We start from the raw sequence: 14,310 nt of genomic DNA on the forward strand, positions 1-14,310 counted from the left end.
CAGGGCACAAAAGTAAAGCTTTCCGATCAGGTGGTGTGCACTGGCTCCTCCCCCTATGACCCTCCTCCAGACTCCAGTTAGATACTGTGCCCGGACGAGCGTACACAATAAGGGAGGAATTTTGAATCCCGGGTAAGACTCATACCAGCCACACCAATCACACTGTACAACCTGTGATCTGAACCCAGTTAACAGTATGATAACAGGGGAGCCTCTGAAAAGATGGCTCACAATAACACTAACCCGATTTAGTTAGCAATAACTATGTACAAGTATTGCAGATAATCCGCACTTGGGATGGGCGCCCAGCATCCACTACGGACTCCGAGAAATAGAATTATCGGTAAGTAAATTCTTATTTTCTCTATCGTCCTAGTGGATGCTGGGGTTCCTGAAAGGACCATGGGGATTATACCAAAGCTCCCAAACGGGCGGGAGAGTGCGGATGACTCTGCAGCACCGAATGAGAGAACTCCAGGTCCTCTTTTGCCAGGGTATCAAATTTGTAGAATTTTACAAACGTGTTCTCCCCTGACCACGTAGCTGCTCGGCAGAGTTGTAATGCCGAGACCCCTCGGGCAGCCGCCCAAGATGAGCCCACCTTCCTTGTGGAATGGGCATTTACATATTTTTTGCTGTGGCAAGCCTGCCACAGAATGTGCAAGCTGAATTGTACTACAAATCCAACGAGCAATAGTCTGCTTAGAAGCAGGAGCACCCAGCTTGTTGGGTGCACACAGGATAAACAGCAAGTCAGAATTCCTGACTCCAGCCGACCTGGAAACTATATTTTCAAGGCCCTGACAACATCCAGCAACTTGGAGTCCTCCAAGTCCCTAGTAGCCGCAGGTACCACAATAAGCTGGTTCAGGTGAAACGCTGACACCACCTTAGGGAGAAACTGGGGACGAGTCCACAGCTTTGCTCTGTCCGAATGGACAATCAGATATGGCTTTATGAGATAAAGCCGCCAATTCTGACACTCGCCTGGCCGAGGCCAGGACCAACAGCATGGTCACTTTCCATGTGAGATATATCAAATCCACAGATTTGAGTTGTTTAAACCAATGTGATTTTAGGAATCCCAAACTACGTTGAGATCGCCCAGTGCCACTGGAGACATCAAAAGGGGGTTGTATATGCAGTACTCCCTTAACAACTTCTGGACTTCAGGAACTGAAGCCAATTTCTTTCTGGAAGAAAATCGACCGGTCGAAATTTGAACCTTAATGGACCCCAATTTGAGACCCATATACACTCCTGTTTGCAGGAAATGTAGGAATTAACCTAGTTGAAATTCTTCCGTGGAGCCTTCCTGGCCTCACACCATGGAACATATTTTCACCTAAGCGGTGATAATGTTGTGCGGTCACCTCCTTCCTGGTTCTGACCAGGGTAGGGATGACCTCTTCCGGAATGCCTTTTTCCCTTAGGATCCGGCGTTCACCCGCCCTGGCGTCAACGCAGCTGCGGTAAGTCATGGAACAGACATGATTCTTGCTGAATCAAGATCCTTTCTAGTATCTCTTGAAGTTCCGGGTACCAAGTTCTTCTTGGCCAAACCGGAGCCACGAGTATAGTTCTTACTCCTCTCCTTCCTATCATTCTCCATACACTGGGTATGAAAGGCAGAGGAGGGAACACATACACCGACTGGTACACCCACGGTGTTACCAGAGCGTCCCAGCTATTGCCTGAGGGTCTCTAGACCTGGCGCTTCATGTGAGACGCCATCATAACCACCTTTGGTCTTTCCCAACGGTTTACAAACATGTGGAAACTTCCAGATGAAGTTCCCACTTTTCCGGGTGAAATTCATTCATGCTGAGGAAATCTTCCTAGTTGTCCACTCCCGGAATGAACACTGCTGACAGTGTTATCACATGATCTTTCGCCCAGCGAAGAATCCTTGCTGTCATTGCCCTCCTGCTTCTTGTGCCGCCCCGTCTGTTTACGTGGGCGACTGCCATGATGATGTCCTACTGGATCAGCACCGGTTGACTTTGAAGCAGAGTTCTTCCTAGGCTCAGAGCATCGTACATTGCCCTTAGCTCCAGTATATTCATGTGGAGAGAAATCTCCAGACTTGACCACACTTCCTTGGAAATTTCTTCCCTGTGTGACTGTTCCCCAGCCTCTCAGGCTGGCATCCGTGGTCACCAGAACACAGTCCTGAATGCTGAATGTGCTGTCCTCTAGAAGATGAGCACTCTGCAGCCCCCACAGAAGAGACACCCTTGTCCTTGGAGACAGGGTTATCCGCTGATGCATCTGAAGATGCGATCCGGACCATTCGTCCAGCAAATCCCCCTGAAAAGTTTTTGCGTGAGATCTGCCGAATGGAATCGCTTCGTAAGAAGCCACCATTTTTCCCAGGACTCCTGTGCATTGATGCACTGATACTTGGCCTGGTTTTAGGAGGTTTCTGACTAGGTCGGATAACTCCCTGGCTTTCCCCTCCAGGAGAAATACCTCTTTCTGGACTATGCCCAGAATCATTCCTAGGAACAGCAGACGTATCATCGGAAAACAGCTGCGATTTTTGGAATATTTAGAATCCACTCGTGCTGTCGTAGAACTACTTTAGATAGTTCTTTTCCGACCTCCAACTGTTCTCTGGAAACTTGCCCCTTTCAGGATATCGTCCAAATAAGGGATAATTAAGATGCCTTTCTTCTTTTAAGAATCATCTTTTCGGCCATTACCTTGGTAAAGGCCCGGGGTGCCGTGGATAATTCAACGGCAGCGTCTGAAACTGATATTGACAGTTCTGTATCACGAACCAGAGGTACCCTTGTTGAGAAGGGCAAATTTGGACATGTAGGTAATCCTTGATGTCCAGGGACACCATATAGTCCCCTTTTTTCCGGTTCTCTATCACTGCTTTGAGTGACTCCATCTTGATTTGAACCTTTTTATGTAAGTGTTCAAAGATTTCAGATTTAGACTATGTCTCACCAAGCCTTCTGGCTTCAGTACCACAATATAGTGTGGAAGACTAATACCCTTTTCCTTGTTGTAGGAGGGGTACTTTGATTATCACCTGCTGGAAATACAGCTTGTGAATTTTTTTCCAATACTGCCTCCCTGTCGGAGGGAGCCGTTGGTAAAGCAGGCTTCAGGAACCTGCGAGGAAAAAATGTCTCGACTCTCCAATCTGTACCCCTGGGATAATACTTGTACGATCTAGGGGTCAACTTGCGAGTGATCCCACTGCGCGCTGAGACTCTTGAGACTACCCCCCCACTGGTGGAGGGCTTCTTTTCCTGGGAAGGGGCTGCCTGCTGCAGTCTACTTCCCTTTCCTCTATGTCTGGGCAGATATGACTGGCCTTTTGCCCGCTTGCCCACATGGGAACGGAAGGATTGAGGCTGAAAAGACAGTGTCTTTTTCTGCTGAGATGTAACTTGGGGTAAAAAGGTTGGATTTCCCAGCTGTAGTCGTGGCCCCCAGGTCCGATGGACCGACCCCAAATAACTCCCTCCCTTTATACGGCAATACTTCCATGTGCCGTATGGGATCTGTATCACCTGACCACTGTCGTGTCCATGACATCTTCTGGGAGATATGGACAACGCACTTATCTTGATGCCAGAGTGCAAATATCCCTCTGTGCATCTCGCATACAGTATATATATAGAATGCATCCTATTAAATGCTCTATATCAATAAAATATTTTTAGTCAGGGAATTCGACCAAGCCAACCCAGCACTGCATCTCCAGGCTGATGGCGATCGCTGGTCGCAGTATAACCACCGTATGTGTGTATATACTTTTTAGGATATTTTTCCAGCTGCCTATCAGCTGGCTCCTTGAGGGCGGCCGTATCTGGAGACGGTAACGCCACTTGATAAGCGTGTGAGCGCCTTATCCACCCTAAGGGGTGTTTCCCAACGCGCCCTAACTTCTGGCGGGAAAGGGTATAACGCCAATATTTGCTATCGGGGTAAACCCACGCATCATCACACACTTCATTTTATTTTATCTGATTCAGGAAAAACTACAGGTAGTTTTTTCACTTCCACATAATACCCATCTTTTGTGGTACTTGTAGTATCAGAAATATGTAACACCTCCTTCATTGCCCTTAACGTGTGGCCCTAATGAGGAATACGTTTGTTGATTCAGTGTCCGTGTCTGTGTCTGTGTCGACCGACTGAGGTAAATGGGCGTTTTTTTTTTGTTTTTGTTTTTAAAACCCCTGACGGTGTTTCTGAGACGCCTGGACCGGTACTAATTGTTTGTCGGCCGTCTCATGTCGTCAACCGACCTTGCAGCGTGTTGACATTCTCACGTAATTCCCTAAGTAAGCCATCCATTCCGGTGTCGACTCCCTAGAGAGTGACATCACCCTTACAGGCAATTTCTCCGCCTCCTCCAACATCGTCCTCATACATGTCGACACACACGTACCGACACACAGCACACACACCTGGAATGCTCTGACAGAGGACAGGACCCACTAGCCCTTTGGAGAGACAGAGGGAGAGTTTGCCAGCACACACCAAAAAAACGCTATAATTACATAGGGACAACCTTATATAAGTGTTTCTCCCTAATAGCATCTTTATATATATATTTATATCGCCAATTAGTGCCCCCCCTCTCTGTTTAAACCCTGTTTCTGTAGTGCAGTGCAGGGGAGAGCCTGGGAGCCTTCTCTCCAGCCTTTCTGTGAGAGAAAATGGCGCTGTGTGCTGAGGAGATAGGCCCCGCCCCTTTTCCGGCGGGCTCGTCTCCCGCTCTTTAGTGAAGTTTGGCAGGGGTTAAATATCTCCATATAGCCTCTGGGGGCTATATGTGAGGTATTTTTAGCCAGTATATAGGTTTACATTTGCCTCCCAGGGCGCCCCCCCCCAGCGCCCTGCACCCTCAGTGACTGCGTGTGAAGTGTGCTGAGAGGAAAATGGCGCACAGCTGCAGTGCTGTGCGCTACCTTTAGAAGACTGCAAGGGTCTTCAGCCGCCGATTCTGGACCTCTTCTTACTTCAGCATCTGCAAGGGGGCCGGCGGCGCGGCTCCGGTGACCATCCAGGCTGTACCTGTGATCGTCCCTCTGGAGCTAATGTCCAGTAGCCAAGAAGCCAATCCATCCTGCACGCAGGTGAGTTCACTTCTTCTCCCCTCTGTCCCTCGTTGCAGTGATCCTGTTGCCAGCAGGACTCACTGTAAAATAAAAAACCTAAGCTAAACTTTCTCTAAGCAGCTCTTTAGGAGAGCCACCTAGAATTGCACCCTTCTCGGCCGGGCACAAAAATCTAACTGGAGTCTGGAGGAGGGTCATAGGGGGAGGAGCCAGTGCACACCACCTGATCGGAAAGCTTTACTTTTGTGCCCTGTCTCCTGCGGAGCCGCTATTCCCCATGGTCCTTTCAGGAACCCCAGCATCCACTAGGACGATAGAGAAAACACTGAAGAAACGGAGACCAGCACACAGAACACAGCTGCCCAGTGTGTGAATTTAAGTGTACAACCTGATATAAGTGCCGCTGGAGAGCTCCCCCCCCCTGCTATGATCCCCTGGTACCAGGACAGAAGTCTGTAACAGCATGGGTCCCCAGAGGCCTGTATGATCCACCGCAGCAGGAAATGGCGCCTTCCCGCCTTGGTCCCGCTCCGGGAAGCCCCAGCCCTTGCAATGGCGCGCGGTCCCTGATGTTTGTTTTATTATACTGGCCATGTTAATACACAGTAAAACCATAACAGTACACACAAAGCCTTGTTTCACAGTGAGCACTGCGGAGGAGAGCCAGTTTTGTCATCGGCGGGCACCGCAGCTCGTGGCCCGTGACCGCCGCGCAACATGCCGCCAAAACTGCATCGGGGAATCACTAACCGGGACCCCGGTGTAACACTCACTGCACCTTGATCTTCACTATCTGTTAGAGGGTGGCGGCTAGCTGCTGGCATGGGCACACATACCAATGATGTGTAATTAGCACCTCAGGAGCTCGGTGTCCTGTCAGCTGGGATTACGAACCATTAACCCTCAGGAGGTTGGTTCGGTCCCCCCTCTAAGTCCCACAAAGCAGGTAGCCTGGTTGCCAACCAGGGCTACCTGAAAATAACTAAAATAAAAAATAAAGGAAACTCTCTGGAGCTCCAGAGAAATGCACCCATCTACTTGGGCACTTTTTTCTAAACTGAGTCTGGTAGTAGGGGCATAGAGGGGAGGAGCCAGCACACACATACACACACTAAAGATTTTAAAGTGCCAGGCTCCAGTGGACCCAATCTATACCCATGGTACTAAAGTACAGATCCCCAGTATCCACTAGGACGTAAGAGAAAGCAACATATTACCTAAGTTATGTTATGTATGGAATCTGAAGATTCTGTCTGTCCACAGATGGATTAGTTAATTAGACACTAAAGGGCAGATTCAGTTAGGAGCGATGTGCCACCTAATATGCTGTGACATTCGGCTATGGACATATTTGGACATTACAGTAGGAGGAACATTGCTAATTTTCCTGGGCATCTCTATGGGCAGCAAGCAAGAACTCGTGATATTGCTGTGAATGCTAATTGAATTGACCCCCATGAGACAACATACCCATAATCAACAGTCTGAGAGAACCAGCCTAAGACAGAGTGCCAGTGTGTAAGATTGGACTTCTTCTGGGACACATATTTTTGGCAATATGATAACATTTGTGTAAGTACGCTGACAAAGTGACCCGTTTCTTCCTCCAGAACTTTCTCTGTCAGATGGCCCAGGTGGATAAGGTTACCTAAAGCAAAATAATGAAAGTGATCCAATTAAATACATTTTATAGTTACTGGTTATAAACATTTGACAATCAAGAATCTCGTTATTCTCGCTGCGGGCATGTTATTTCCTATGTTAGTCCCTGCTAGTCGGCATGCCGACTGTCGGGATTTAGAGGGGGGCGGGATGTAGCTGGTCAGCACATAACTACATCCCATTAGAACATTGGGGGTCATTCCAACCTGATCGTAGCTGTGCTAAATTTAGCACAGCTACGATCATCTTCCCTGCCCCCTGCACGGCCAGGCCACGCCTGCATTGGCCGGATCGCTCCCACAAAACGGCGGCCGAACGCCGCTGTGCCGCCCCCTCCCGTTCTGACCTGAACGCTGCACTGCGAAGAACTGCAGCGAGCGTTCAGGTCAGAATGATCCCCATGGTCCCTCCACCGTCCTGACTGCAGGTGAAAGTCAGATGCAAGCAATACTGCAGAAGTGCATACAGTGCACTGTGAATGTTTACATGGTGTGTTCAATAAAAACACGAGAACATATAATTGTTTGTGTGGTATTAGTTTCAGCAGACTGTGTTTGTCTATTGTTGTGACTTAGGTGAAGATCAGAACACATTTTATGACCAATTTATGCACAAATCCAGGAAAGTCCAAAGGGTTTACATACTTTTTCTTGCAACTGTATGTAAGTGGTAGAGATGAGCGGGTTCGCTTCTCCGAGATCCGAACCCCCTGAACTTCACCCTTTTTACACGGGTCCGAGGCAGCCTCGGATCTTCCCGCCTTGCTCGGTTAACCCAAATGCGCCCGAACGTCATTATCCCGCTGTCGGATTCTTGCGAGATTCGTATTCTATATAAAGAGCCGCGCAACGCCGCCATTTTCACTCGTGCATTGGAGATTGAACGGACAGGACGTGGCTGCGTTCTCTCCCTGAAAAGCTCCGTAATCTGTGCTCAGTGTGCTGCACATATCTGTGCTCAGTGTGCTGAAAATATCTACGTTCTCTACCTGAAAACGCTCCATATCTGTGCTCAGTGTGCTGCAAATATCTGTGCTCAGTGTGCTTTATTGTGGGGACTGGGGACCACCAGTATATAATTATACTTATAGTAGTACAGTACAGTAGGCCATTGCTGTATCTTGCAGCTCTGTGTCACTGCAAGTATCCATTCCATATCTGCGCAGCATTTTTGTGAGCAGTATATATAGTATTACAGTGCAGCATTTTGGTGACCCAACAGTATATAGTTGTGTACAGTAGGCCATTGCTGTATCTTGCAGCTCTGTGTCACTGCAAGAATCCATTCCATATCTGTGCAGCATTTTTGTGAGCAGTATATATAGTATTACAGTGTAGCATTTTGGTGACCCAACAGTGTATAGTTGTGTACAGTAGGCCATTGCTGTATCTTGCAGCTCTGTGTCACTGCAAGTATCCATTCCATATCTGTGCAGCATTTTTGTGAGCAGTATATATAGTATTACAGTGCAGCATTTTGGTGACCCAACAGTATATAGTTGTGTACAGTAGGCCATTGCTGTATCTTGCAGCTCTGTGTCACTGCAAGTATCCATTCCATATCTGTGCAGCATTTTTGTGAGCAGTATATATAGTATTACAGTGCAGCATTTTGGTGACCCAATAGTATATAGTTGTGTACAGTAGGCCATTGCTGTATTTTGCAGCTCTGTATCACTGCAAGTATCCATTCCATATCTGCGCAGCATTTTTGTGAGCAGTATATATAGTATTACAGTGCAGTATTTTGGTGACCCAACAGTATATAGTTGTGTACAGTAGGCCATTGCTGTATCTTGCAGCTCTGTATCACTGCAAGTATCCATTCCATATCTGCGCAGCATTTTTGTGAGCAGTATATATAGTATTACAGTGCAGCATTTTGGTGACCCAACAGTATATAGTTGTGTACAGTAGGCCATTGCTGTATCTTGCAGCTCTGTGTCACTGCAAGTATCCATTCCATATCTGTGCAGCATTTTTGTGAGCAGTATATATAGTATTACAGTGCAGCATTTTGGTGACCCAACAGTATATAGTTGTGTACAGTAGGCCATTGCTGTATCTTGCAGCTCTGTGTCACTGCAAGTATCCATTCCATATCTGTGCAGCATTTTTGTGAGCAGTATATATAGTATTACAGTGCACCATTTTGGTGACCCAATAGTATATAGTTGTGTACAGTAGGCCATTGCTGTATCTTGCAGCTCTGTGTCACTACAAGTACCCATTCCATATCTGTGCAGCATTTTTGTGAGCAGTATATATAGTATTACAGTGCAGCATTTTGGTGACCCAACAGTATATAGTTGTGTACAGTAGGCCATTGCTGTATCTTGCAGCTCTGTGTCACTGCAAGTATACATTCCATATCTGTGCTGCATTTTTGTGAGCAGTATATATAGTATCACAGTGCAGCATTTTGGTGACCCAACAGTATATAGTTGTGTACAGTAGGCCATTGCTGTATCTTGCAGCTCTGTGTCACTGCAAGTATCCATTCCATATCTGTGCTGCATTTTTGTGAGCAGTATATATAGTATTACAGTGCAGCATTTTGGTGACCAACAGTATACATATATAGTACAGTACAGTAGGCCATTGCTATTGATATATTACTAGTACTAGCATATAATTCCACACATTAAAAAATGGAGAACAAAAATGTGGAGGGTAAAATAGGGAAAGATCAAGATCCACTTCCACCTCGTGCTGAAGCTGCTGCCACTCGTCATCGCCGAGACGATGAAATGCCATCAACGTCATCTGCCAAGGCCGATGCCCAATGTCATAGTAGAGAGCATGTAAAATCCCAAAAACTAAAGTTCAGTAAAATGACCCAAAAATCTAAATTAAAAACGTCTGAGGAGATGCGTAAACTTGCCAATATGCCATTTACGACACGGAGTGGCAAGGAACGGCTGAGGCCCTGGCCTATGTTCATGGCTAGTGGTTCAGCTTCACATGAGGATGGAAGCACTCATTCTCCCGCTAGAAAACTGAAAAGAGTTAAGATGGCAAAAGCACAGCGAAGAACTGTGCGTTCTTCTAAATCACAAATCCCCAAGGAGAGTCCAATTGTGTCGGTTGCGATGCCTGACCTTCCCAACACTGGACGGGAAGAGGTGGCGCCTTCCACCATTTGCACGCCCCCTGCAAGTGCTGGAAGGAGCACCCACAGTCCAGTTCCTGATAGTCAAATTGAAGATGTCACTGTTGAAGTACACCAGGATGAGGATATGGGTGTTGCTGGCGCTGAGGAGGAAATTGACAAGGAGGATTCTGATGGTGAGGTGGTTTGTTTAAGTAAGGCACCCGGGGAGACACCTGTTGTCCGTGGGATGAATATGGCCATTGACATGCAAATTACAAAAAAAATCACCTCTTCGGTGTGGAATTATTTTAACAGAAATGCGGACAACAGGTGTAAAGCCATGTGTTGCCTTCGTCAAGCTGTAATAAGTAGGGGTAAGGACGTTAACCACCTAGGAACATCCTCCCTTATACGTCACCTGGAGCGCATTCATCAGAAGTCATTGACAAGTTCAAAAACTTTGGGTGACAGCGGAAGCAGTCCACGAACAACTAAATCCCTTCCTCTTGTAACCAAGCTCCTGCAAACCACACCACCAACTCCCTCAGTGTCAATTTCCTCCTTACACAGGAACGCCAATAGTCCTGCAGGCCATGTCACTGGCAAGTCTGACGAGTCCTCTCCTAACTGGGATTCCTCCGATGGATCCTTGAGTGTAACGCCTACTGCTGCTGGCGCTGCTGTTGTTGCTGCTAGGAGTCGATCGTCATCCCAGAGGGACAGTCGGAAGACCACTTGTACTACTTCCAGTAAGCAATTGACTGTCCAACAGTCCTTTGCGAGGAAGATAAAATATCACAGCAGTCATTCTGCTGCAAAGCGGATTACTCAGGTCTTGGCAGCTGTGTTGATGTTAAACGTGTGTCCGGTATCCACTATTAATTCACAGGGAATTAGAGAATTGCTTGAGGTACTGTGTCCCCGGTACGAAATACCATCTAGGTTCCACTTCTCTAGGCAGGTGATACAGAGAATGTACACAGACGTCAGAAAAAGAGTCACCAGTGTCCTAAAAAATGCAGTTGTACCCAATGTCCACTTAACCACGGACATGTGGACAAGTGGAGCAGGGCAGACTCAGGACTATATGACTGTGACAGCCCACTGGGTAGATGTATTGCCTCCCGCAGCAAGAACAGCAGCGGCGGCACCAGTAGCAGCATCTCGCAAACGCCAACTCGTTCCTAGGCAGGCTACGCTTTGTATCACCGCTTTCCGTAATAGGCACACAGTTGACAACCTCTTACGGAAACTGAGGAACATTATCGCAGAATGGCTTACCCCAATTGGACTCTCCTGGGGATTTGTGACATCGGACAACGCCACCAATATTGTGCGTGCATTACATGTGGGCAAATTCCAGCATGTCCCATGTTTTGCACATACAAGAGATGCTATCGGTGGCCGAAGAATTGCGGGCCACTTTCGGCATTCAGCCACCACGTGCCGAAGACTGGAGCACCAGCAAACACTCCTGAACCTGCCCCGCCATCATCTGAAGCAAGAGGTGGTAACGAGGTGGAATTCAACCCTCTATATGCTTCAGAGGATAGAGGAGCAGCAAAAGGCCATTCAAGCCTATACATCTGCCTACGATATAGGCAAAGGAGGGGGAATGCACCTGACTCAAGCGCAGTGGAGAATGATTTCAACGTTGTGTAAGGTTCTGCAACCCTTTGAACTTGCCACACGTGAAGTCAGTTCAGACACTGCCAGCCTGAGTCAGGTCATTTCCCTCATCAGGCTTTTGCAGAAGCAGCTGGAGAGATTGAAGGAGGAGCTAAAACTGAGCGATTCCACTAGGCATGTGGGACTTGTGGATGGAGCCCTTAATTTGCTTAACCAGGATTCACCGGAGGTCAATCTGTTGAAATCAGAGAACTACATTTTGGCCACCGTGCTCGATCCTAGGTTTAAAGCCTACGTTGTATCTCTCTTTCCGGCAGACACAAGTCTGCACATGTTCAAAGACCTGCTTGTGAGACACTTGTCAAGTCAAGCGGAACGTGACCCGTCAACAGCTCCTCCTTCACATTCTCCCGCAACTGGGGCTGCAAGGAAAAGGCTAAGAATTCCGAGCCCACCCGCTGGCAGTGATGCAGGGCAGTCTGGAGCGAGTGCTGACATCTGGTCCGGACTGTAGGGCCTGCCAACGATTACTGACATGTCGTCTACTGTCACTGCATATGATTCTGTCACCATTGAAAGAATGGTGGAGGATTATATGAGTGACCGCATCCAAGTAAGCACGTCAGACAGTCCGTACGTATACTGGCAGGAAAAAGAGGCAATTTGGAGGCCCTTGCACAAACTTGCTTTATTTTACCTAAGTTGCCCCCCTCCAGTGAGTACTCCGAAAGAGTGTTTAGCGCAGCCGGTCACCTTGTCAGCAATCGGCGTACGAGGTTACTTCCAGAAAATGTGGAGAAGATGATGTTCATCAAAATGAATTATAATCAATTCCTCCGTGGAGACATTCACCAGCAATTGCCTCGAGAAAGTACACAGGGACCTGAGATGGTGGATTCCAGTGGGGACGAATTAATAATACTCTGTGAGGAGGGGGATGTACACAGTGAAAGGGGTGATGAATCAGACGATGAGGAGGAGGTGGACATCTTGCCTCTGTAGAGCCAGTTTGTGCAAGGAGAGATTGATTGCTTCTTTTTTGGTGAGGGCCCAACCCAACCAGTCATTTCAGCCACAGTCGTGTGGCAGACCCTGTGGCTGAAATGATGGGTTTGTTAAAGTGTGCATGTCCTGTTCATACAACATAAGGGTGGGTGGGAGGGCCCAAGGACAATTCCCTCTTGCACCTCTTTTGTTTTTTTTGTTTTTTTTAATCTCTGCATCATGTGATGTTTGGGGCTAATTTTTTTAAGTGCCATCCTGTCTGACACTGCAGTGCCACTCCTAGATGGGCCAGGTGTTTGTGCCGCCCACTTGGGTCACTTAGCTTAGTCATCCAGCGACCTCTGTGCAAATTTTAGGACTAAAAATAATATTGTGAGGTGTTCAGAATAGACTGGAAATTAGTGTAAATTATGGTTATTGAGGTTAATAATACTATGGGATCAAAATGACCCCCAAATTCTATGATTTAAGTTGTTTCTGAGGGTTTTTTTTTTTTTAAAACACCCGAATCCAAAACACACCTGAATCAGACAAAAAAAATTCAGGGACGTTTTGCCAAAACGTGTCCGAATCCAAAACACGGCCGCGGAACCGAATCCAAAACCAAAACCCGAAAAATTTCCGGTGCACAGCTCTAGTAAGTGGTCTATTTTCTGAGCATGTGAAAGCATTATTTTTCATATTTTATGCTACCCAATGTGGTATAACTTCAACTCTGCATCAACCCCATGGTCTGTGAGTGTGTGTTTGCGTATAGTAGGATCTCTCATAACACAGACACAAACCAAGTAACAATACCTAGCAAGCAGAGGGTGTGGCTTCCTTCAAGACACATGCACACATCTCTACACTGTTCTTCTCGACTCAGGAACAAAATGAATTTATGAAAGAGCCCATTAGATTCTATCACTGACAAACGCTGAAATGAAATTGAAAAACAGTAAAAAATAATTTTAAAAAGCATGAATGTGCAATTTATCCATCTGTATGTGGAATACATTTTTGTATTTTTCTACTTAATTTCCAGTTGCACTAAGCTGACCCCTTTAATGCACAGTAAATGTTCTTTAGCAGTGTTTCCCAAGTGCAGTCCCCACGGACATCTAACAGTGCATGTTTTACACATCTCCTCAGTATCACAATAGAAATAATTAACTCCACCTGTGGATCATTGTAAATGTATCAGTGAATAATGAATACACCTGAACAGGTTGGTATCCAATTAGCTTTGGTAATTTACCGCAGATAATGGTTTCGCCGGGGGATATTCAATTAGTCCTGATACCCGGCACTTATGGGGGATCATGCTTTGCGTGCCTCAGGCACACAAAGTATAATCCCCGATAAGCCGCAATAACACATCGGTCCTGGAACTTATTCCGGGTCCCATGTGTTATCGCCAGAAAATTGAAAACAGTTTGGCTGACAAAAATGGGCTATAATTGGATAGCCCAATAATAACTATCGGGTAAAAATCATGCTATCAGCCCGTTTGTTTGTTTTTTGGATCGAAAAACTAGAGCACATAATTGGATACCCCCATAGTGTTCACTCTTGCACCCTGCACCTAATCAGTGAGGAGGGTATATTTTAATTTTAAGGGCATAATTTTATAAGTGTTCGCTAGAGTAGCTGTAGTAATACTTCACATATAAAATGTTGCCCTTCAAAATTAAAATATGTCTTTCTCACTGATTAGGTGCAGGATGCTATAGTGAACACTAGGTGATCTGGAAAACATGCACTGTTAGAGGTCCTTAAGGACTGCAGTTGGAAAACACTGCACTATGGGCCTAATTCAGATCTGATCGCAGCAGCAAATTTGTTACCTAAT

General features: G+C 46.6%; 1 protein-coding gene across 3 annotated transcripts in view; it reads right to left on the reverse strand.

Moving 5' to 3' along the window:
- Positions 1–14,310, reverse strand: part of UBE3B (ubiquitin protein ligase E3B) — a 143,104-nt gene that overhangs the window by 81,786 nt on the left and 47,008 nt on the right. For all 3 annotated transcript variants that reach the window (XM_063913237.1, XM_063913235.1, XM_063913236.1), the window contains exons 11-12: positions 13,275–13,395; positions 6,558–6,735 (exon numbers count right to left, since the gene is read on the reverse strand). In XM_063913237.1, the coding sequence (XP_063769307.1) occupies positions 6,558–6,735; positions 13,275–13,395 (299 nt within the window). The remainder of the gene's footprint in view (positions 1–6,557; positions 6,736–13,274; positions 13,396–14,310) is intronic.

The sequence above is a fragment of the Pseudophryne corroboree genome, chromosome 1 (assembly GCF_028390025.1).
Source record: "Pseudophryne corroboree isolate aPseCor3 chromosome 1, aPseCor3.hap2, whole genome shotgun sequence".
Classification (NCBI taxonomy): Eukaryota; Metazoa; Chordata; class Amphibia; order Anura; family Myobatrachidae; genus Pseudophryne; species Pseudophryne corroboree.